The sequence below is a fragment of the Aulonocara sp. 'chitande type north' Nkhata Bay genome, linkage group LG18 (genome assembly GCF_057382095.1).
Source record: "Aulonocara sp. 'chitande type north' Nkhata Bay isolate Kocher_YH1m ecotype deep benthic linkage group LG18, A_spYH_male_GT1.1, whole genome shotgun sequence".
NCBI classification, from domain to species: Eukaryota; Metazoa; Chordata; class Actinopteri; order Cichliformes; family Cichlidae; genus Aulonocara; species Aulonocara sp. 'chitande type north' Nkhata Bay.
The window spans coordinates 38,190,791-38,213,314 of NC_141361.1; the positions used below are offsets into that span (position 1 = coordinate 38,190,791).

At 41.2% G+C, this 22,524-nt stretch overlaps 1 protein-coding gene across 1 annotated transcript; it reads left to right on the plus strand.

Annotated features, from left to right (window-relative positions):
- The first annotated feature begins 5,196 nt into the window (after positions 1-5,196).
- On the plus strand, positions 5,197-22,187 carry cop1 (COP1 E3 ubiquitin ligase). Its single transcript, XM_086272047.1, has 20 exons — positions 5,197-5,945; positions 6,035-6,094; positions 7,722-7,819; positions 11,092-11,156; positions 11,271-11,390; positions 14,960-15,028; positions 15,195-15,254; positions 15,447-15,526; positions 15,793-15,856; positions 16,158-16,272; positions 16,478-16,613; positions 16,738-16,881; positions 17,102-17,210; positions 17,297-17,378; positions 17,475-17,591; positions 18,554-18,671; positions 19,127-19,251; positions 19,374-19,534; positions 20,276-20,320; positions 21,177-22,187. The coding sequence occupies exons 1-20, from the start codon at positions 5,584-5,586 to the stop codon at positions 21,192-21,194; spliced, it is 2,148 nt and encodes a 715-aa protein (XP_086128173.1). The 5' UTR covers positions 5,197-5,583; the 3' UTR covers positions 21,195-22,187.
- The last annotated feature ends 337 nt before the right edge of the window (positions 22,188-22,524 follow it).

Here is a 22,524-nt window from a genome sequence, read left to right on the forward strand (position 1 = left end):
TTGCATGGGGTTAGTGTTATAGTCATTGGTAGGGGTTGGAAACGGGGGTCATCACCGATGACGGCTTTGAACTCAGAGAGTTAAAGGGAGCTTAAAGTGAGGTCTGACGTCCTTCTCTATCTTGAAACATTTGTGCATCTGGTAATGTGGAGAATGGTCCAGGAAAAAAGTGCACTTGTGCGTGGGCAAGTGCACAAGCGCAACTTGCAAGTTTTAATACGTTATATTATACTATCTTATGCTATAATATTACATAATGTATATTTGCATTATGATATTCATAAGTCACACAGTGGATTACTGTGTAAACTGGTGTCAGATTGAGTAGAAAACAATCGCAGCATAAGCTACAGTATAGGTTTTGTTGTCCATGTCTTCTTAATGGGACTCTCTAACCTGGCAAAGGATGAATGATGGTGGCTGGGATGGGGGAGGAGAAGTGTTTTCTCCCTATGACCCTCCCTCACTCTCTTTCTTTTCCCCTCTCTCTCTCACACACATGCATTACCCCTAAATGAAATAGGTAAAGTTTGAGTAACCTTCTCTCTTCCTTTTCCTTCTTCTCTCCCGCCGTCCCTCCCTCCCTCCCTCCTGCAGTCTCACTCACACACTCACACTCTGGCTCTCTTCACTGGTGCAGCACAGACAGGCACAACATCTGTCCTGCACGTGAAAAAGGTTGTTTTTTTTGGTCTTTTTTTTTACCATCCAAATATGCTACCTGCTTTGTGCTGAACTCTTGTGCTCGTGTGGGCCAAGGCTGAAAAAAGGGGGTTAGGCAGAGAGGAAGAAATTAAACCAAGGTGGATGATGGCGAAATAATGCAATGCACACAGATTTGTCCGTTTGTAGGTGCCCAGTGAACAGATTCTATGAAAAGCTGTGTGCATCTGCATACATGCAGACATATACTTGCATAGTGAAGTGTTACAACAGCAAAAAAAAATACATTTTACTATCTTTTGATACTGTTTTTTATGCAAAAATGACAAAATATTACTGAAGGTCCAGCGGATTGTTTTTTTTTTTTTGTAATTTCCATTATCAGGAGCAGTCTGTCCTCTGGAGGAAGGAAGGGCTGTGGTTGAAGTCTCTCACAAAAGCAAATGAAAGGCCCCTTTAATGGTCAACTCATTTTCTTTCAACCTCAATATTCACCCTGTTTGTTTTTTCCCTGCCTTTAGAGCTTGTGCATGTAAGCGTGTTTCGGGCAGAAACTCAGTAATGCTACTACTTTTGCATTCGAAAGCAAAAAAACAGAAAACATGCATTTAAAGTGTTGCAGGTCTCCTTAAATTCTTTGTTGTTTCCGCGCCAGCTCTGAAGCTTATCGTACATTGATGAATATCTCAAGCCATGATGAATACCTTGCAAATGGGAAGATAGATTTTGGCATCTTGTGCAGGCCGTCTAAGTCAAAAGACAGGTGTCCTCACTGAAATGTTTCCAGAAGCTGCAAACAAAATCTATACTGATCCTTAAAAATCACTAAGAAGTGATATTTCCCCAGATGAGTTTAAAGTCTTGAAACTGCACATTGTGTTTTTTATGAATAAGTCATTATTTATCTTTTAAGTAGAAATTAAATCTTTAATAATAAATCCACAAAAAAAGGCCTCCTGTAGTCCACTTTTTTGTTGTTCCACACCTTCTAAAGTGTTGCCTCCTTCTTTCAGGCCCTGCTATTTTACTTTTTTGTGAGGCTCAATTTGCCAACAGGGCCCTGGCTCAAGGTTGGAGATGGAAATGGAGGAGGAGGGGGAGGCCACCGGCAGTTATGGCAGGGGCCCCTGAAGGGGCAAAAAACGGTCCTAAAGAGTGGGAGGCAGGAATTCCACAAACGCAGCCTGCTAAACATTCAGCTTTCTCTGCTGCAGAAGTGCCCTTTGAAATCCAGCTGCAACTGCATTTGGAGGAAGAGGGGGACAAGAGAAATCAGAGGAGGAGGGGGGGAGGGGGTCTTTAAATTTCCAACAAAAACAGAGGATGGAGGAGAAGAGGCAGAAGAGAAAGAGAGGAAGAGAGCCATAGAAGGGAGTGGGGTGTCTGGTAGAGCGTCTGAAAGGGGGTGCTCCTCCGGGGCCTCACCCCCCACTGTAAGGGACCTCCACCGATTATCCTTCATCTCAGCTTGTCTGTCTTGACCCCACCGACCCCGAGGCCAGCTCCATGTCCCCTTCCCCTTGTGCTCTCTTTGCTACACATGCACACACACACAACCTGGATCCTCATGCAAAAAAAAAAAAAGAAAAAGGAAGAGGGAGGGGGCCCAATGGGAGAAAATCCAGGCTGATGTGGAGGACAAATGAGAAGGGGGAAGAATGAAGAAAAGAGTGCTTTTCACCACCACTGGTGTGAAATAGAAGTGGGGCAGGGCGATGGGCCGAGGGGGAAGACACATGAAGCATGGTGTGTGGACAGTGCTGCAGGTGTTTCACTCCAAGGATTCAGGATTCAGCAGTGAGGGTGTTCAAATCAATAGCTGCGACATTTGGGCAACATTTGCTTCATTGCTTGGAAGCTTCACACTTTCATTAATAATAATGGATTGGATTTATATAGCACTTTTCAAGGTACCCAAAGCGCTTTACAATGCCACTATTCATTCACTCTCACACTGGTGGAGGCAGCTACAGCTGCCCTGGGGCAGACTGACAGAAGCGAGGCTGCCATATCGTGCCATCGGCCCCTCTGGCCAACACCAGTAGGTGGTAGGGTAAAGTGTCTTACCCAAGGACACAAGACCAGGACAGAGAGGGGATCGAACCGGCGACTTTCCGGTTACGGATACGCTTCCCAACCCCCTGAGCCACGGTCGCCTCGTTAATTGCCCTTTTTTTTCTTTCAAATTATATTTTCTACTGATCTCTAAAGCCTTGTTGAAATATGAAAAAAGTTTCCTCTTTTTGGAGCTTTTGTGAAAACTGCATCACTACTGATATTAGCACAGTGACTTTCCATTGGCTTCTTCTAAACTCAGCATGATTCACCGCCTGCATGCAGCACAGAGGAAGCCCCTTTAACATGGTGGTCCCCTCTCAGAGAAACTCATTTGCTCTTCGACGTACTCAGTAACTTTCCTCTAGCTGAAAAAAACGTACTCTCCATCCTAACTGGGCTCCATAATGAAACATATAAACTTCTTTCCGCAAACAAAAACATGGGAAAATCCAATGTCGTGCGTGCCTACGTGGAGGACCCCTTATTTGCCCACATGGAGGTAAAAATGGAAAAATCAAGTAGCAGGCTGGACAAACTGTGAGCGTGAATATGTTAGTGCTCCTCGGGTTCTATTTGCAAAGCTGCAGGTGGATGCCTGAATGACACGATGCTGTTTGTGTTGGCTCGGCCCCTAGCTGCACTTTGTGGATGTGACCTACCTGCTTGAGTTTTTATTTTTTTTAATGTAAAAAGGCAATCTGGAAAGAATGACAAGCACGGGAGCCACCGTGCATTTGTGTGGTGGACAGAAATCTCTGTAATATTTGGAGGTATTTCTTAAATAGAGACATCTGTGGTGCCGCAGATACACGTCTGATTCTTGAGATGTACTTACCTCTTAACTTAAAAGTGAATTCTGAGGCAGTATTCATGTGTTAAACAACTGAATCTGTGTTCTATCACAGTTACCGACTTTTATTCAGTAGCGGATGCTGATTACACAAAACTCTTCATTTGGTCCTCTTGTTATGGATTTTTATATGTGGCAACATTTTTAGATGTGTTCATCATTTCAACTGGATTTTTGCACTGAAAATGTCAGAGTCCTCTGAGGGAAGCTAACATCTGCATATGCAGTACATTTTAGAAAAAAAAATGTAAAAATCTTTTTCAATTCTAAATTTCATTTATACAGCGCCAAATTACAACAACAGTCGCCTCAAGGCGCTTTAGAGTGTAAGGTAGACTTTAAAGTATACATACAGAGAAAACCCCAACAATCATACGACACCCTATGAGGAAGCACTTTGGTGACAGTGGGAAGGAAAAACTCCCTTTTAACAGGAAGAAACCTCCAGCAGAACCAGGCTCAGGGAGGGGCGGGGCCATCTGCTGTGATTGGTTGGGGTGAGAGAAGGAAGACAGGATAAAGACATGCTGTGGAAGCTGTTTGTAAAGTACACTTTTCTACCACTCCACACTATTACATCCCTCAGGTATACAGATTACTTATAGATACACATAGCCTGTTCAGTCCAAGTGTGCGATATTTTTAAATCCCAGTCTTATAGTATATATATTTTCAAGATTTGTGTCATTAAATATCATAATAAAAAACAAAAAAAGAGTCTTTAATCTTGAATCTAGAAGATGATGACAAAAATGCATACATGCAATATGTGTCCCTGCCTGATGTTCTTTTGTTGTTTGTGTGTTAGCTGCCCCACTAACTTTCATGGCTACATGTTGTTAGTTGAGTTTATGAACTGGACATTGTCATCTTATTATATTTCTCCAATAAATCAATGAATCTCTGTAAACATGTCCACCTGTTCATCTAATTTTCTTCAAAGCTTCCGTGGACATTATCTCACAACCTCCTTGTGTGATTTGAGCTTTGGATAGCAGCAAAAGCCAGTATGGCGGGAAGTTATAAAAAAGCTAGTAATTCTAGCTTCAGCCGAGATAACTGTGTTTCACACACACTGTTTAAAGGGGTTACAAAAATAGAAAGAAAACAAGGAAATAAAACAGCACACATGTTTAAAAGTCCATAACCAAAGACATTTTTTTCTGTTGAATTACTATAAGTAGGCTTTACAATGTAGTACAGAACATGTAGTAATAATAATAATAATAATAATAATAATAATATAATCACATCGCAAAAAGTATTTTACAGAGTAACATAACATAGCATGAAGTGAAATAAACAAACTCCTTTTCCCAGTGTTGTTATTAACACTGAGAAAAGTCCCTGTGTTAAATATGAGGATAGTATTTAATTCAGCACTGCTACATTGCCCTCCAATAAACATTAATGTCTGTTTTTCATGGCATGGGTCATAGGACTATATCCTTTATGATACTACTTAAACGTACAAATGATGTAAGCATTAAAACAGTTATAGAGACTAGGATTGGTATACTGAAAGCCAAATTAAAAGCTGTGCTCTTTTTTTCCTGAGTCGATAATTCCCTGAATTGTACATTTCCACCAGCGCGGTTTAACTCCTTCTCGCTAGGGGGCGATAATTGAAAACAAGAAGTTTTGCGGCTACCGGAGTAATCGAGGAAACTCAAGAGATTTCTCTCTGTTGCTAACAGTAGCTAGCCGGATAATCTTCTGAACAGTGCAGCCGTTCTTATTTTGTTGGCCGTTACAGTGTTCGTGTCTGTTTTTCTCTTTAGATTCCAGCGCTCTTGGAATTCGCTGCTAGTGACAAACGTTGAACCAGACAACGACGGCCAACCTTTTTTTCTCTCCGCTGGATGTTTGGCCATTCTTGTATTTCTCCCAGGATGTTAGCACATAAGCAAACCAGCTAGCTAGCAAATCTGCTAAAGTAGCCAAATAGCTGCTCTTTCCGGATGCTTTGAATAGCAACGCAGCGGATTTGGGGAGTTTCTAGTCGGCCTTGTATGATGTCAAGCAACCGGCCACAGCAAAGCGCTGCTGGGGCGAGTTCAGTGCCCAGCACAAGTAGCAGCAGCAGCAGTAGTACAGGAGGCACTGGGAATACAAACGGTGGCGGTGGCAGCAGCGCTCCCACAAGTAATGGGAGCACTTCTGGAAACGTTGTGCCCTCACGGACCCTTGCAGCGGCCGGAGAGGGCGGCCTGTCAGTGCCAACTCTGGCCGCCGTGCCGTCAGCCCGGGGCGGCTTAGCTTCTCTCAGCAGACCGTCTGCGTCCTCTGGTAACAGAAAGAGATCCCTGCATCAGGCACCACTGTACAACGGTCTCTTGAATTCATACGAAGATAAAAGCAACGACTTCGTCTGGTTAGTTTTGTATTGCACTCGAGCTTTGGGGTGAGTTCCGTAAAAGTTTGAGAGCTGCACGATGACCCGGGCTTCTGCTTGTTTTTCAGTCCCATTTGCTTCGAAATGATAGACGAGGCACACATGACGAAGTGCGGGCACAGTTTTTGGTGAGTGTTTGTGTTGCAGAGAGAGTTACGCACAGCAAAGTATTCGACAGTGTCCCAAATGCTGTAGAGCAACAAATGTCACAGACTGAAGGAACGAAGTTCTCTTTAACAAAAGCCATGCACTCTGCGGCCATCCATACTTACAGCTGATTACTTAAAAAAACTTATGACGGTTTTTTATTTATTTATTTATTTTTTTAGTATTTTTGTTCTTGAATTTTGTTTTATTGTTTGGGCATGTTTTAATGTTACAGATGGGCTTCTAGAGGAAGTTCCAAGTAGTCCTGTCCGTCACATCAGTGTTGCTATATTTTAATAGCAACATCAAACCCATGACAATCCAAGTTCTGCACACCAGGCAAGCCTCACTTCTGCTCTGGTCAGACCCAAGAGTTTTTCTGACTCGAAGTCTTGCAAAGGCAAGATTGGTTAAAGCAGTGAGTCTGTTTGGTGTACATTTCTGCGTTTTAGTTTGGGAGTTCAATAAGTAAAAGCAAGCTCAGGGTTAAAACATGTCCAACTAATTTATAATCCTGGTAATTTTCCTTTAGAGGAGGCCACCAATATTGTTTTGTATTCAAGGCGAAAATGAACCCTGAATTCAACTTTTCACTAATGTGGAAAGCCTGTAAAGGCTTTCTGTTTGTTTTGCACAGACAATTAATCAGGATTCATTAGGCTAACGTCAAAAAAGTAAGCACAATGGCTTTTTGCCACCAGAATCAGTAAAATCTACTGGAAATAGTGTTATTTTTTGGCAAAAATCCTAGTTATTTTGATCGATAATGAAATGACGGATATTTAATTTAGTCTAAAATAGAAGAGACTTATATTTTATTTAAGCACATTTTCTTTTAATTATAGAAAGTAAATGATTGAACTAAGTCATCCACACTGCATTTTGATAAGAAGCAAAAAGGAAAAGGTTGTGTGCTGAAAGTCAATGTAAGGGAATTACTGCACAACAGATTCTGGCACAGAGGTAATTTCATCTCGGTTATGTTGTTTCAATGACAAGATGAGCCAAAATTGAATTTAAAGCGCAGCTCTATAATATACTAAAACACAGTGACAGTGCTACTGTCAGTATTGAACTGCAAAGCTGGTTGTAGTAATCTAAAAACAAAAAACCCCAAACAGCAAAAATATGAACAAGTTTTTAATGACAGTAAATGGTTTAAAGCTGAATATAAGCCTGTAGACTCTTCAGCAAAGTTATGGGAAAGCTTAACGTGATTACTGGTAATCCACAGTTGGCTCAGTGTTCTTTATGCCTGTTGTGTTTGCTTTCAGTAATTCTCATTTCTTGTTTTTCAATGCTCATAATAAACATGACCAAAGATCCAAGTAATAAGATCAGCGCATTAGCAAGTTATGCCTCAGTTTGAGATAGTTTGTCTACTCTCTGGTGATGTCGGTGTGAGCAGATATCCTTAACAGGATCAGAGCACTGGCTTTGATCAAACCTGTTTTTGAAGGTCACATATAATCAGAAGAAGACCCAGTATGGGATGAATAAAGATTATTTTGACTATGAATCATTTAAAGCTAATCTTGTAAGATCTTGGATTGAAATGTGGAGCTGGATATATCCATAATATTTATCTGTTCTCTCTCCATCCTGCAGTTTCAAGTGTATCCGCCAGAGTCTGGAGGACAGCAACAGATGTCCCAAGTGTAACTATATTATCGATAATGTGGATCAGGTCTACCCAAACTTTCTTGGTGGGTATTTTGAATTGGAGGGGTTTTTTGTTTTGTTATGTTTTGGTTTTTTCTAACAGTCAGATGATCAGCTCCTAAACGAATCATTTTTCTCAGAGCTTTTCATTTTAACTTGGACATTAAAATGTAGCTGTTATGGCAATTTTGCACTTCATGGTTTTTAAAATCACAATATTTGAATTGATTTGTCTTTAGCTCATAATCAGTACTAAAATGAGACTTTTGTATTTGAATGAAGTCAAAATTGAAAGTTTTTTGTCATAAATGGGCCAAACAAAAATCTAAGGAAACACTTTGTGTAGGTATTTAAATGCATGATGATAAAGATGTCGCTAGAGCAGGGCGATATGGCCAAAAATATTTATCACGATATATATTTGAAAATTTGCGATAACGATGTAACTGACGATATAATTGATGCGAGACAAAATACAACTCCACAACATTACTAGCACAAAAAGACAACCTTCCACATTAAACTGCAGTGTGCAGTACGCATTTTTCGGACCATAAGGTGCACGGGATTATAAGGCACATTAAGCGAAACAAAGCAGTCAGATAAATCAAACTTTATTAAACTCATTCTTGCTTCCTCCACTTCTGTACCATTGATTCATTAATGTCCCTATTGCCAGTCTTGGCAGCCGGGGGTCAGTCCGCCAGGGCCTCCGCTCCTGGCCGCCACCCGGCACACAATGCACCCGACCCCTATGGCGCCTCCTGCGGGAGGATGGGCCCATGTCTCCTCTTCGGGCTGTGCCTGGAAGTTAAACTTTATAGTTACACCTGGTAAAGCAGCAATGCTGATCGTTTTATTAAAGATGAAAGAATTTACAGTTTTTAACTCTCAGTTAGGGCTGCCACAAACGATTATTTTGATAGTCGACTAGTCACCGATTATTTTTGCGATTAGTCGACTAATCAGATCATCATCCATTGGACGTAAAACGTACAGCTTATTGCACCAGCAGCATCTGCTCTTATATAACTATCATTAGCTTACAGCTTTAAGTGTTTCAGGTCTGTGCTAACTAACAATAAAGACAAGATGATAGTTTATTAAATTTTAATGAAATTTGCAGATTGTTTCGGTGAAGTTTAATAAACTCCTTGCTATCTAAACTATAACAGGACACCGGAGTAAATTCTCCAGCATCTCACACTTCTGATAATCAGCTGTCTGCTTGATGTTTATTCAGCTGTGTAAAAACTATAACTTTAATCTCAGCCAAACCGATTTACTCAGGAACAAATAAAATACTGAAAAAAGCCAAACAATAACATTTTTAAGTTATCTAAGTGACTCATATGTTTAACCTGAGTAGCGAAAGACGGCGGTGGGTTTGAAAACGATTTGCCGGGAGTCCGGTGTTCTCACGGCTCTAGTTAGCCTAGCCCCCGGCTCGCTATCGAGCTAGCGGGTAACAGACGTCTCTGAAAACGTCGGAGCGCTTTTGAAAATATGTGGTGTCTTGATAAACTGAGCAGATATTTGAGGTTTACACAGCTACATTCTCGCCTGAAAATATGTTAAACGTTTATTTTGTGACCCAGAAAGAATAATAAGAGTAATATTAAAACTAACTAGCTGCCGCCATTGTTGGAAACTGAGCTGGGCTGCGCTATGAATTCTGGGACACTGCTTCTTCTTCTTCTTCGGGGTTTAACGGCAGCTGGTGTCACTACCCGATCCGTACCGGAAACCCGATCGGTACCCCGCATGCACGAAAGGTTTCTACTTCCGGTCGTAGCGTTTTACGATAGTTATGGGTCAGAGTATCTGTTAAGATGTTAAGAATAACAAGTATATCTTAAAATGTTTGCAATAATGAAGCATTTCAGTACAATGTAGACAAAAACTCTCCAATCCTTACTGCGCATGTGTAAAGTCTGACCGTACAAATCGGGTCTACCCGATCCGTACAGCGCATGTGCAGATGTTTTCTTCTTCTTCTGTTCGTTTAATGGCAGTTTACTCCCCAGTGTACGAGGATACCGCCACCTGCTGACTGAGCGAATAAACCCTATTATAAACTGAATTATCGTCATTACAAACGTGTGTTAAATCTGATTTAGCGATAGTCGAGTGTGTTTATGCTTGTCTGTGAGGAGAGGATTGTTGGAATAGTGATGATGATGTGCGCTATCACTGTCAATTAAGAAACTGTAAAAAAAAAAACTGTAAACAAACTGTAAACACTTAATCTGGCTGATGAATCTACACGTGAGATATTACAAAGTCTGCATTATTAACTCTATAATTAGGCGCCATTCTTCTTATTTTACGGCGCTGTTGCTCAATCGGGGGACGCTCTCTGTTGAGGAGAAAAGCATGAATTTCTTTGTATACAGATTATCCATTGTTTAAATGTCCCGGGCAGTCGAAAAGGAGGCAGAGCTGTTGAGAAATGCTAGGAGCTAACTGGGCGCTAACGGTATCATTCAAATATATTGAATGTCGCAATGTTGGCAAAGAGAGGAAGTGACGTAAGATTTGCGCATGCGGGGTACCGATCGGGTTTCCGGTACGGATCGGGTAGTGACAGCTGGCATCCTTGTACATGCAGTGCTGCCATCTTCTGTTTCAGTCCGTTATTACACTCTTAAATCCTGCTACTTATTCCTGCGTCTTTTGTGATCTTACAAAGCTTCAAATGATGCGTCGACTATTAAATCAGCCGTCGACGATTTTGATAGTCGACGTAATCGTGACTAGTCGACTAATCGTGGCAGCCCTACTCTCAGTGATGCTGCAGTGTTGTTTGACCTGAAAAAGACGGAGTTTAGGACCCAGATTACTCCCAGATTTAAGAGCATCTTAGTCTGACAAATACGACAATAACGACGGCCGCTTGCATGTTCTGCAAAAAAATGTGCTTTGTCGTGTATCTGACGGACAAACACCAAACCAGTTTCACATCACTGAAGTTGCACCATTTTTACAAACCAATTCTGGTTCATCTGTTTCACTCAACAATCGGCCATGTGCGTATGAAAACAAAGGCACTGCGCATGCGCGTTTTACTCATATTCTATCGCGATATTTCATTTTCCTATCGTTGCCTAACATTATACCGGTATTACCGTGAACGGTATAATATGGCCCAGTCCTAGATGTCGCTGCCACTTTTCTTTTATTCATCACAAGTAAAATGTGTTGTTCCTTAGCTGTGACAATGTCTTTTTCTTTGTCATATACTTACTCCACCGGTTCTCCTCTCTTATTTATCCCTTGTCTACAACTTCCTCTGTCCCGCCTCACCACATCCCAGTAAATGAACTGATCCTTAAACAAAAACAGAGGTCAGAAGAGAAGAGGCTAAAGTTAGATCATCCAGTGAGTACAGCATGTTCTGAAACTGATTTCATTTCTTTCTCTCCTTGTTAAGATGTCAAGCATCTTAAAAATATGTTTTGTTACTTGTAACTGATCAGTGTCTCTGACCTTCAGAATGGGTCTCGGTGGCAGGTCTTCCAGGATGTTTTGAGTCCTGATCAGGAGAACTTGGACCTGGCAAATGTCAACCTGATGCTCGAGCTGCTGCTTCAGAAGAAGAAGCAGCTGGAAGCGGTAAGTGAGAGGCTGATCTGTGCATTTCTTTGTTTTTGTTTCACTCTTTTAGCTCTTTAGCTTTTCATGGGTTTCAGTGGAGGGTTTTTTTTTCTTTAAAATGATGTAAAGTTTGTTAATGCAATCCGTGCAAACCGAGGAGGTTCATAATTAATGGCTATTAAGTCATGAAACTGATCACATGATCAGAGCTTGTAGATATAGATCTTGTAGGTTTCAGTGAAAAATGCACAAGATGCAGTGAAGAGACAGAATTACAAAGGGTTAATTATTTCAGCACTGTACTGGTCTGTTGTGGTGAAGAGAGAGCTCAGTGTAAAAGCGAAGCTCTCAATTTACCGGTTGATCTACGTCCCTACGCTAACCTATGGCCACGAGCTGTGGGTAGTGACCGAAAGAACAAGATCGCGAATACAAGCGGCAGAAATGAGCTTCCTCCGAAGGGCGGCTGGCCTCCCTTAGAGATAGGGTGAGAGGTTCGGCCATTCGGGAGGGGCTCAGAGTAGAGCTGCTGCTGCTGCTCCACATCGAAAGGAGCCAGTTGAGGAGGTTCGGGCATCTGACAAGGATGCCTCCTGGGCGAGGTTTTCCGGGCATGTCCCACCAGGAGGAGTCCCCGGGGCAGACCCAGGACACGCTGGAGAGATTATATCTCTCTGGCCTGGGAACACCTTGGTGTTGCCATGGACAAGCTGGAGGAGGTGGCTGGGGAGAGGGAGGTCGGGGCTTCTCTGCTTAGGCTGCTGCCCCCGCGACCCGGCCCCGGATAAGTGGAAGAAAATGGATGGATAATTATTTCAATTAAAAGTCAAAGTGATGTTTTGCTGATAGCTTGTTAATCCTTTTACAAGTTTTCTAAATTTATTCTTTAAATGTTATCACAAGGTTGTCACAGTGGAAAACAATCAGTAATATAAAACATAATGGAAATGTTTTAATATCCACTGAATGTCCACTTTTTGTTCTGGAAAGACAACAAATGAAATTTATGACGTCCAGTTAAGACCTTGTTGTTTTGGAGGCAGTGGGTTCTGATCCGTTTAATCTGAAACAAACAGAAGTTGTGTAATATTCTGAGTTTCTGATGACACAATAATGTGTTTGCTGTCGAGGTCATCATTGTATCAGACCGCACTATTGAGGTGTTCCCTCTTACAGAATGTGACAAACATTTAATATTAATAATAATAATAATAATAATAATGGATTGCATTTATATAGCGCTTTTCTGGACCCCTCAAAGCGCTCCAATACAGCAGGATGTCCATCACATTAAATGCGTCACTCTGTCAGACTTCCTGGCACAAAGAAGTTCTTTTGGGTTGCGTTAGACTTCAGATGTTGATAATAAATCAGGCATTGTATGTGTATATAGCACTGGTAGCAATGGTAAGATGTTGCTTTTGTCAGAAGGTTTCTGGGCAGTTTCACACATCCTTTTTTTGGTTTTTTTTTTGTTTTTTTTTTTTGTCAGTTTACGTGACATAAAAAGAGAAGTAGGACTTTACATCCTTAGATTTCATCAGCGCTATCTAAGACTTGCATTGATGATGAGATGTAAAATCCAGACCAGTTTTGAAATGGGAGCCTTTGAATTGCAAGTATGGATGCTACAAACACGTCTTTCAGATTTTCAGATGGCGCTACACGACGCCTTGAGCTTTCTCGCTGTCAAGCACATGCTCGTCTTTCTGTTTCTTTTTCACACAAACACATGCCGTGTGTCACTGTTTGACTGTCATACAAGCAGACAGACTCACACAAGAGCTAGCCCAGTAATTCAGCTAATTGGTGTCTGTCCAAGCTAGTTCAGAAATAAGGGCTCCATAGTTAGCTGTGATATTGTATATAGTTAATGGTCTTCCTTTGCCTTGCTGCTTATTCTGTATACACTCATTGCTGATTGATTGTTAGCATGTGTGTGATAATTTGCCTCTGGACATATTTCATATCTGATTGGGCTTGTTTTTGTTTAGCCTGTCATTCTTCTTATTTAATCAGTTCTGATTTACCAGTTTTGGATTCCATGTAGATATTTCATATCAGTCAAATTTAGGTCCCTGCCACTTAACTGTGTATTTTTGATGTTTTGTTAGTATTCCTCTCGTGTTTACTGTTGTTACTCAGCTATCCAAACCTTAAATATAATCCAAAAAACATCAACATGTTAGATTTAATCGTCAGTGAATCTTAGTCTCCGTCTTAAATGTCAGCATCAGTCAGTGTGGGTGTGGTGGTGCTTTTCAGTCCTTGAGATGTTTGCTTTGGAGCTACTCTTTGGTTTTCATTGAAGATTAAGTAGAATTGAATAGAAATAGTCAGCTATTATCTCCATCTGAAACCTATGACATGCTTTCAAAGAACACAGTTGTCATCAGTATTTGCCTAACAGCCAGAGACCCTTAGGTTGGGTGTTCTTGAGCATTTTCATGGTTCGATTGAAGGTTAACCAGAGGAAAGAGTTTACCACAGTGTTTGGATCAAAAATGGTTAAATATTCAAATGAATATAAAACTCAATTCTGATATGTTCACACTCGAAGCCTGAAGTGTTTAAAGTTGTTAAAATATTCTATCACAGATGTATCAGCTTACGTTTTTTTGGAAAATGGTATCATTTCTTTACTTTAATATATAGATATAGATATATTACAAAAATATAGATAGATAGTTGGTTGGTGAAATGACAGATATTTAACAGGGTCGCTTGGTAAAACATTGGTTAAAGTCTAAGATTTTAACAGACTTATATTTATTTAAGCACATTTTCTTTTAATTATAGAAAGTAAATGATTGAACTAAGTCATCCACACTGCATTTTGATAAGAAGCTAAAAATAAGGAGAACGTGCTGAAAGTCAAAGTAAGGGAATCGCTGCAAAAAAAGATTCTGGCACTGAAGTTGTTGTTTGTGTTGTTTCAGTGACAAGATGAGCCAAAGTTAAAATTGAAATTAAAGCACAGCTTATAATATACTAAAACACACAGTGACAGTGTGACTGCCAGTCGAGCATTGTTGGCTGCTGAGGTGTGATGTGCAACCTGCTGCATAGTGTGGAGTCTTTTTTTTGCAGTGCACTTAAAGAAGGAAAAGAAATGCTCAATGTGACTGTGGGCTTTTTTTGGGAGGGGGAGGAGTCGATCAGGTAATTTGTTGCTAACGCCAAGTTAAAGTTAAATGTAAACATTAGCTTTGGGCTAGTCCACAGTTGTGGAAACACGGGTGAGAATTTAGTTGAACGACAGCATATTCACCAAAACAAGCTGCATTCACTGGCCGGAGTAGTTTGTTTGTGTGAACCTTTTCATGACAGGATCCTTCCCCGTTCTGCACAGCACTGCTTTCATTTCCTGTAGCTGGGATGGAAGTAAAGCCAGAGACGAAAGTACAACTAAAATGATAAATCACAAGCTTTAGAACTACTGTTATTATTTTGTGCTTTTCTGAGGATGAAAGCTAGTGTTGAACTGAGAACAAATGATATCTCGAGTGTCTTTTCAGCAGATCAGCAAAACTATTCTGTGATTTCAAGTAATACTTGATTATGTAAGCTGTCCATATCTCCACTAGGAATCCCAGGCAGCTCAGAGACAGATCCTCATGGAGTTCCTTAAAGAAGCCAGGAGAAACAAGAGAGAGGTACGCTGCACAAATTTCCCACACAAAGCTGACACGGTGCTGAGAAAAGAGCAGTATTTGTAATGGCTGACACCCAGCTTTGTGTCAGTCCACCAGAACTCGTTAAGTGTTTGTAGGTGTTAACAAAGGCAAGCGCGTTCAGTTGTGTTTTTGGTTTTGTTGGCAGCAACTAGAGCAACTGCAGAAAGAGCTCAACTTCCTCGAAGAAGACATCAAACGTGTTGAGGTAGGTAAACTGACAAAGCGCAGTCCAAAGATGGATTGCTGTGCCCTCATTCACATGTTCTCTTGCGAAAATACGGGGGAACAGAATGCATGATTATAAAAACATATTATGCTGTGAAATCACAAAACCCTGGGGCCGCTCATCATCACAGCTTGAGATGGACAAACAAGTTATGTTGGTGTCATTTTCCAGGAAATGAGTGGGCTGTACTCTCCTGTGATGGAGGCTGAGTGTACTGTGCCTAATGTGGAAGCTCCCTCTCCAGCACCCAGGTAATGCTGATGTCTGCCGCATAATAAATGTGTCTATGCAGAACATAATAACACCATATTCACCTTGTTCGTTTACCAAAACAGGAGCTCGTTACGAGCACAGATGTGTGCTTGCTCACGAAAACGTTTTGCCTCTTGCTCTACAACGGCTGCTTTGTCTGTGTGGAACAAAGCCAGTGCATACAGTCGAGATGCCAGAGGCTTCAGCAGTCGCTGTGTGGTGTGACTTACTCCACGTCTTGTGTGTTTGTTTCTGTGTTGAGCAGTTGCAGTAGTATTATAGACCAACCCGACTACAACCAGCCTCCAGGATTTGGTGGAGCAGCCCAGGTACAGCGGAGAGATTTATTTATTTAAAAAAAACAAATTAGCTTGGAGTAAAAACTGTTTCAGACAGGATGAAGTAACGGGCTGCACCAAGGCCCAGTAAAAGATCATTTTACTGGGGTTATAACTGTAAATCCAGCAAAGCTTTAATATCTGGAGCTGGAAATGGCTGGTGCGTTTTAATAAGGGGGCCTGTCACGTTTAGATGTAGCTTTTTAACACAAATGTATTTGGAGGAAAATTATAAATACACTCTGAGGTTTCTGGCACTGCCTTCACTTTGCTCCTGGGACTGTTTCCTCAGGGAAAACGTCAGACCTGGTACAACAGCACCCTGGCGTCAAGAAGAAAGAGGCTCACAGCTCATTTTGAGGATCTAGAGCAGTGCTACTTCTCCAGCAAAATGTCCCGCATCACAGGTGCTGTTGTTGAGGGTTTAGACTGCTGTGGTCAGATCATTTTTATGGCGTTTTCATTTGCACACAGTTGGAAAACTGGTATTATTTCTTAAAGCAGGGCATCTGTGTTTAAGCTCTTAGTTAGGGGCAACGACTCCATTTGGTTTTTTTCCACAATGTGTATAATTCACAAATGCTGTGTTAACTGTGTGCGTGTTGTTTTCAGATGAGGGCAGGAACCTGAATCAGCTGGATGATTTCATGGAGTGTTTGTCAAAGTTCACTCGCTATAACTCTGTGCGGCCGCTGGCCACCCTGTCATACGCCAGTGACCTCTATAATGGCTCCAGTATCGTGTCTAGGTATAAAAAAAGAAACGTTTGATTTACGTATGACCGGACATCATCTTTTAGTTGTTTTGTGACATTTTACCGTGTGTGTGATGAGCCCAGTCACTGTCTTTGACCGTATTTTCCTTTGTTTCAGTATTGAGTTTGACCGAGACTGTGACTACTTTGCCATCGCTGGCGTAACCAAAAAGATCAAGGTGTTTGAGTACGGCACTGTGATCCAGGATGCAGTGGACATCCACTACCCTGTCAACGAAATGACTTGCAATTCCAAAATCAGGTGAAGGAAACTGATAAATGCATTTCCTCTAATGCTGATCTCTTAGTAATCCACATGTTGAGTCACGTGTATGGATCCAAAATCTACAGGATGCTTTTTTCCAAAATTGTGACTGTAAAAAAACTAATCATACAGTTCATGAAAAGAAATGATAACTTAGTTTGTAGTGAAATAAGCAGCGCCAAACTCGAATATTTCAAGTTCCTGTTGTCTTTTGCAGCTGTATCAGCTGGAGCAGTTATCACAAAAACCTCCTGGCCAGCAGTGACTATGAGGGAACTGTTATTTTGTGGGATGGATTCACAGGCCAGAGGTCCAAAGTCTACCAGGTGTGATGCTTGGAGCGCAGCTTCATTACGTTAGGCATTACATTAGTAATGATGGCTTTTTAAGGTTTCCTCTGCTTCCTTTCCAGGAACATGAAAAAAGGTGTTGGAGTGTAGACTTCAATCTCATGGACCCAAAGCTTTTAGCCTCAGGTTCTGATGATGCTAAAGGTAAGAGAGGGATGCAATATCTAAAAATAATGTTCCCACCATGTATCAGCCCTTATTTTTTTTTTTTATGCATGCTCTTTTCTTCTTCTTCTTCAGTCAAGTTGTGGTCAACTAATCTTGACAATTCAGTGGCTAGCATTGAGGCTAAGGCTAACGTCTGCTGTGTTAAATTCAGCCCAACCTCCAGATATCATCTGGCCTTCGGTTGTGCAGGTGAGATGGAAATTAAAGATTTTCATGTGTGATTTATCTTGTTTGTTGTTACTTTAGTCTTGGTTGTGGAAAAGCAAAGATTTTGAGATAAAATTCTCTTAAACCTTAAGCCAGGGTGATGTCGAAAAGCTCTGCCAAAATGCCAAAATCAAGTGCAAACATAGAACTGGACTTTCATTGGGCGAAAGCAGCTCAGAAGCTTTTGATTACACCGCATAGGTTGTACCAAAACCTTGTAACTGTGTAAACCTTGCATCTAAGGACACTTCAAGTGTCATTGAAGCTGGTGTAGCAGCAGGTTTAAATGTGAAGGTGCAGTGTCTGACGTCCGCCTGCATTTGGTTGGTATTTACTATGAGAAGTTAAGTTCAGACTAAATAAGGGGGAAACAGATTTTACTCTACCCAGCTGTCTCCCTTCAGCCAGACAAACCTGGAGTATTGTTGTTGTTGATTTTTCTCTCACATCACTGTGGTTTCTTTGTTGTCAGCTACATTTCTTCACCCGGCACTGACTCTTGTGGTCCAGAAAAACTGCTGAATACCTTATTCATTAGTCCCCCAAAGGAGATATAAAGTTGTAAGAAATATTTGGTTATACACAGAAACACTGTAACACTGGATGAGCAGAGCATACAAGCGTTATCCAGAAGTATCTTGCTGTGGCTTTATCAAACTTCCTGTGTCTCAACGACGAAGCCGTCTCAGCTTAGAGAAGGAAACTGCTCCTCGGCCTTGTAGATGGTTTAGTGTCTTGAGTAGCACTGGGTTATCAAAGTAAGCAAGCAGACATGGAAAGCCATTCTGCATTTGAATTTAAACTGCACTAAGTCCAAATTTAACTGCACTTTTCTAAATGCTGTGGTGGCTCCTAAATGGAGCTGATCTAAGACTTGTTTTAATCTACGATTTTCCTCATGTTTCCCATCTGAACACATGCTAAACTTTGCTTTCTTCTCTTAGACCACTGTGTTCACTACTATGATCTCCGCAACACTAAGCAGCCAATCATGGTGTTCAAAGGCCACAGGAAGGCCGTCTCCTATGCCAAGTTCGTCAACGGAGAGGAAATTGTTTCTGCGTAAGTACATCTGTCGGCTTTGCATTTCCATTTAATATCTGAAAGGTTTCTTTTTCCTGCAAAGGAAAATATTCTGTAAAACCTGTTACGGTGTACTTTCTGCTTATAATATCATAAAGAAGCTGTCTAATGTAAACTGGGTTAAAGAGAGCATGAAACACTAAATGTATAAAGGCTCATTTACATCGTGGAGCCCTCAAAAACTGACATGGATGTAACTCTGTCTGTGAAGCTGGATTTAAGAAACAAGTTACAAAAATGACATTTGCATAATTACTGAAATGAGCACCGCTGCCGAACAATGGAGAATCTTTCTACACACAGAGTAGAAATCCTGATCCTTGAATCCTGATAAAATGAAAATGCTGGACTTGGCCCCAGTGGGTTATCACGCCATATCATCTAAGGCCCACCGGTTCCATATTGATCATTTCTTTCTGCGCTATTGTCCTCAGTTCGACGGACAGTCAGCTGAAGCTGTGGAATGTCAACAAACCTCACTGCCTGCGCTCCTTCAAGGGTCACATCAACGAGAAGAACTTTGTGGGCCTGGCCTCAAACGGAGACTACGTTGCCTGTGGTGAGCAGTTACTTCAAAGAAGACATTACTGTCAAATTGTCTGTGTTGTATCACTCCCTCAGTGGGAGAAACGATACATGCTTACATTCCATAAATACTTGTGTTTGTGTGTGTGTGTACAGGCAGTGAGAACAACTCCCTGTATCTGTACTACAAAGGACTTTCCAAGACACTGTTAACATTCAAGTTTGACACAGTGAAGAGCGTTCTGGACAAGGATAAGAAGGAGGACGACACCAACGAGTTTGTCAGTGCTGTCTGCTGGAGGGCCCTGCCTGATGGAGTGAGCTCACCTCTATACTCAGTAACATTGTCATTGACTGCACTTTGAAGGGTGCACTACAAAGCGATATTAATGGGTTAGTGAGGTCTGTCAAGTCAGGTAAAAAGGTGGCTTTCTTTTTCCTTAGTTAGATCACCATGGTAACAAATGTCCTAGGAGCTTGAAATGAGAAGGCGACTGGTCTTTTTTTAAGGTTTTGAAGACATTTCACCTCTCGTCCAAGAGCCTTCTTCAGTTCTAAAACCAAAGGTTGCAAAACCTAGTTGGGGGTTGTACCCTTAGGCCAGGGGTGGGCAACTCCAGGCCTTTGAAGGCTGGTGTCCTGCAGGTTTTAGATCTCATCCTGGGTCAACACAACTGAATCAAATGATTAGTTTATTACCAGGCCTCTGGAGAACTTCAAGACATGTTGAGGAGGTCGTTTAGCCATTTAAACCAGCTGTGTTGGATCAAGGACACATCTAAAACCTGCAGGACACCGGCCCTCGAGGCCTGGAGTTGCCTACCCCTGCCCCGCCTTCATCTGTGAGTGTAGTTGTAGGTTTTGTTGAGTCAGCTAACCCAAAGAGCCTGCTTTGTTGGGACACCACACCCATAGTTTGCGGTCATAGAACTGAGACGGTGTCAGTCACACTTTCTTGCAAAGGATTGTTGTTTTCAGATCACACAGAATATTGTGTTGAGTATTAATCTACAGGTAATTAACTATCTGTGCTCTAAGTGTTACCTTTTGTTTTTCAGGAGTCAAATGTATTAATCGCTGCCAACAGTCAAGGAACAATTAAGGTTTGTATCATCTGTACAAAACACGGCAACAAGCACAGGCCTACTGCAGCACTCAGACTGGTGTCATAGAGGGTACTGGACCTTTGTTTGAAAACATGACATTTACATTGTAATCATGTTCTGTCCTTTTAGTTGACTCATTTCTGGTATTTTAATGAGGCCGTCTGAAGAAAAAAACTTTTGTAAGAGCGCGATCAGGATACAAAAGTGTGAAGCCAAACACTAATAAGACATGAATAAAACAAAAAATCCGATTGGATATATAGATCTGGTGTTTATATTGTCGTATTTTGCTGTGTTCATTGTTGCATTCATTTTGTGCTCTGCAGATGGCTGTAGACGCTCACTGACAATTTGAACCAGAAATGTCAAATTTCTTTAAGATTCTCCATAAGACACATTCCTGGCAATATCCCAGGATGAATTAGGAATAACTGTTTAAACACGCTCACAAATAAAGATAAATCCTTGTGCATCTGATCCAATTCAAGCCTGCTTGTCTGCTGTGTAATCGTGTTTAATCTTCCACTCTTGAAGTCCAAATGTCACCTCACTGGCTTCTGTTTGGAATCAAAGTACACACACAAAATATATCTAAAGAAATTATTTTTGTAATATTTTCATGAACTGTGCAGTGTGGTAGCAGTGATTTCAGCTCTGCATTAGTGATGTGCCACGCTAGTCTGGGTGAACTTTAAAAATGCCTCGTTATACAGTCCAACTGCTATATGTTAATTATTTTTGTGGTTTCTGCCTTTTGTCGTTTTATTATTATTTAGCTGTTGGAGAGGAGCTTTAATTCATTGTTTTTTCCCGTAACAACAAGAGGTCACAGGTGTGCGTTCTCTCTGCACAGGTACTCGAGCTCGTCTGAAGACGTGCAGTTCCTTCAGCAGGTGTTGGAGCTTTGACTCGTGATGCAGGGAGGCTGCCAGGCTGAGTAGCAACTGGAGATCTGAAATTGTCTCTTATTATTTTTTTTCCTCTTTTTCTTTACTTTTTTTTTTTATGAGCTTATGTTTTTGGACAGCGGCAAAGACTATGGACCAGCAGGAGAAGATGTGCTGCTGTTTTATTGGGCACAAAGTGAAATAAGAGACTTTAGAAAGCAGTTTTGTTTCTTTTGAGCGAGGTTTTATTGGCTACAATAGAACACCTCTTTATGGTTTTAGGTCAAATCAAAACCTTTACTTTTTAATTAAGCTGCTGTTCTCCGGAATACATCCAGCCAAACGCTAAAAGTGCGATGCATTTCCTCCTTTTAAAGGCCAAAGCACAAGATGAAGTGACATGCAAAAATCTTCAAATGAAGCTTTTAAATCTCCTTTTGTTTGTCAGTGTCCAGCCCCCTGCACCTTTCTTTTTTGTGTAGCTTTTGCGTTCTCTCAGATTTGGGGGGGAAAAACATTTTTAATAAACCTGACTTCCATCCTGTCAGACGTATCACTGGTTTCTTTTCTGGTTTGCGAGTGCAGAACGTGAGAAGTTGAGTGAACTGAAATGAGAAGCGCCTCTCTGTGCTGATATTTCTGTTTACCGTCAGAACAAAACGAAACTCAAAGCTTTTGTCTGCAATCACAACTCTCATGTAACTTCCGGCACTGGTCTGCAGTGTCGTGCAGAACTGGACTTTTTTTTTTTTTTTTGGGTGAACTATTGGTTGCTTGTTGGAAATAAAACCTTGCAGAATCTGTTCTTTTAAAGTAGCAATGGAATCGTTCTTCACATACTGTAGGTATCATCTGAGCTGAGCTGCATTGTAACTTCAGGCAAACTGCTGTCAGTTTCTGTGGAGCAAGACCTGCCTATTTTATGATAAGAGAGAGGTGTTTTGTATTTGTATTACTGAATAAATTATTTCGAAACACTTGGCATGTTTGTTCTTTTTTTCTCTCTCTCCATATGATGACATAATTGTATTCTTTTAGGTGATCTGTGTATAAAACTGTGATGGGTTAGTTGATCGGAATTGCAAGAAACGTTCTTGGTTATGGACAAGGTGCTTTTTCAGTCAGTGCTGGGACTCGGGACACTGTAGTCCTCCTCCAGATGCCATCGATGCAATGGCACCCTTAAACTCTTGTTTAAATTCCCTTGAAAAATTGCGCTCTCCTTGGTGTCCTATAAAATAAGCATTTACAGCATGGGGCTTTGCATCTTTCTTTTTTTTAATAAATTAGGGCGACAAAAGAAAGACGCTCTGG

What these genes read in the sequence shown, in the direction of transcription:
- cop1 (XM_086272047.1), top strand. Translation starts at nt 5,584, where the DNA reads ATGATGTCAAGCAACCGGCCACAGCAAAGCGCTGCTGGGGCGAGTTCA. An exon ending in AGAGGTCCAAAGTCTACCAG is followed by an intron (nt 17,211 to 17,296) that starts GTGTGATGCTTG and finishes CTTCCTTTCCAG; the next exon opens with GAACATGAAAAAAGGTGTTG. An exon ending in CGGAGACTACGTTGCCTGTG is followed by an intron (nt 19,252 to 19,373) that starts GTGAGCAGTTAC and finishes GTGTGTGTACAG; the next exon opens with GCAGTGAGAACAACTCCCTG.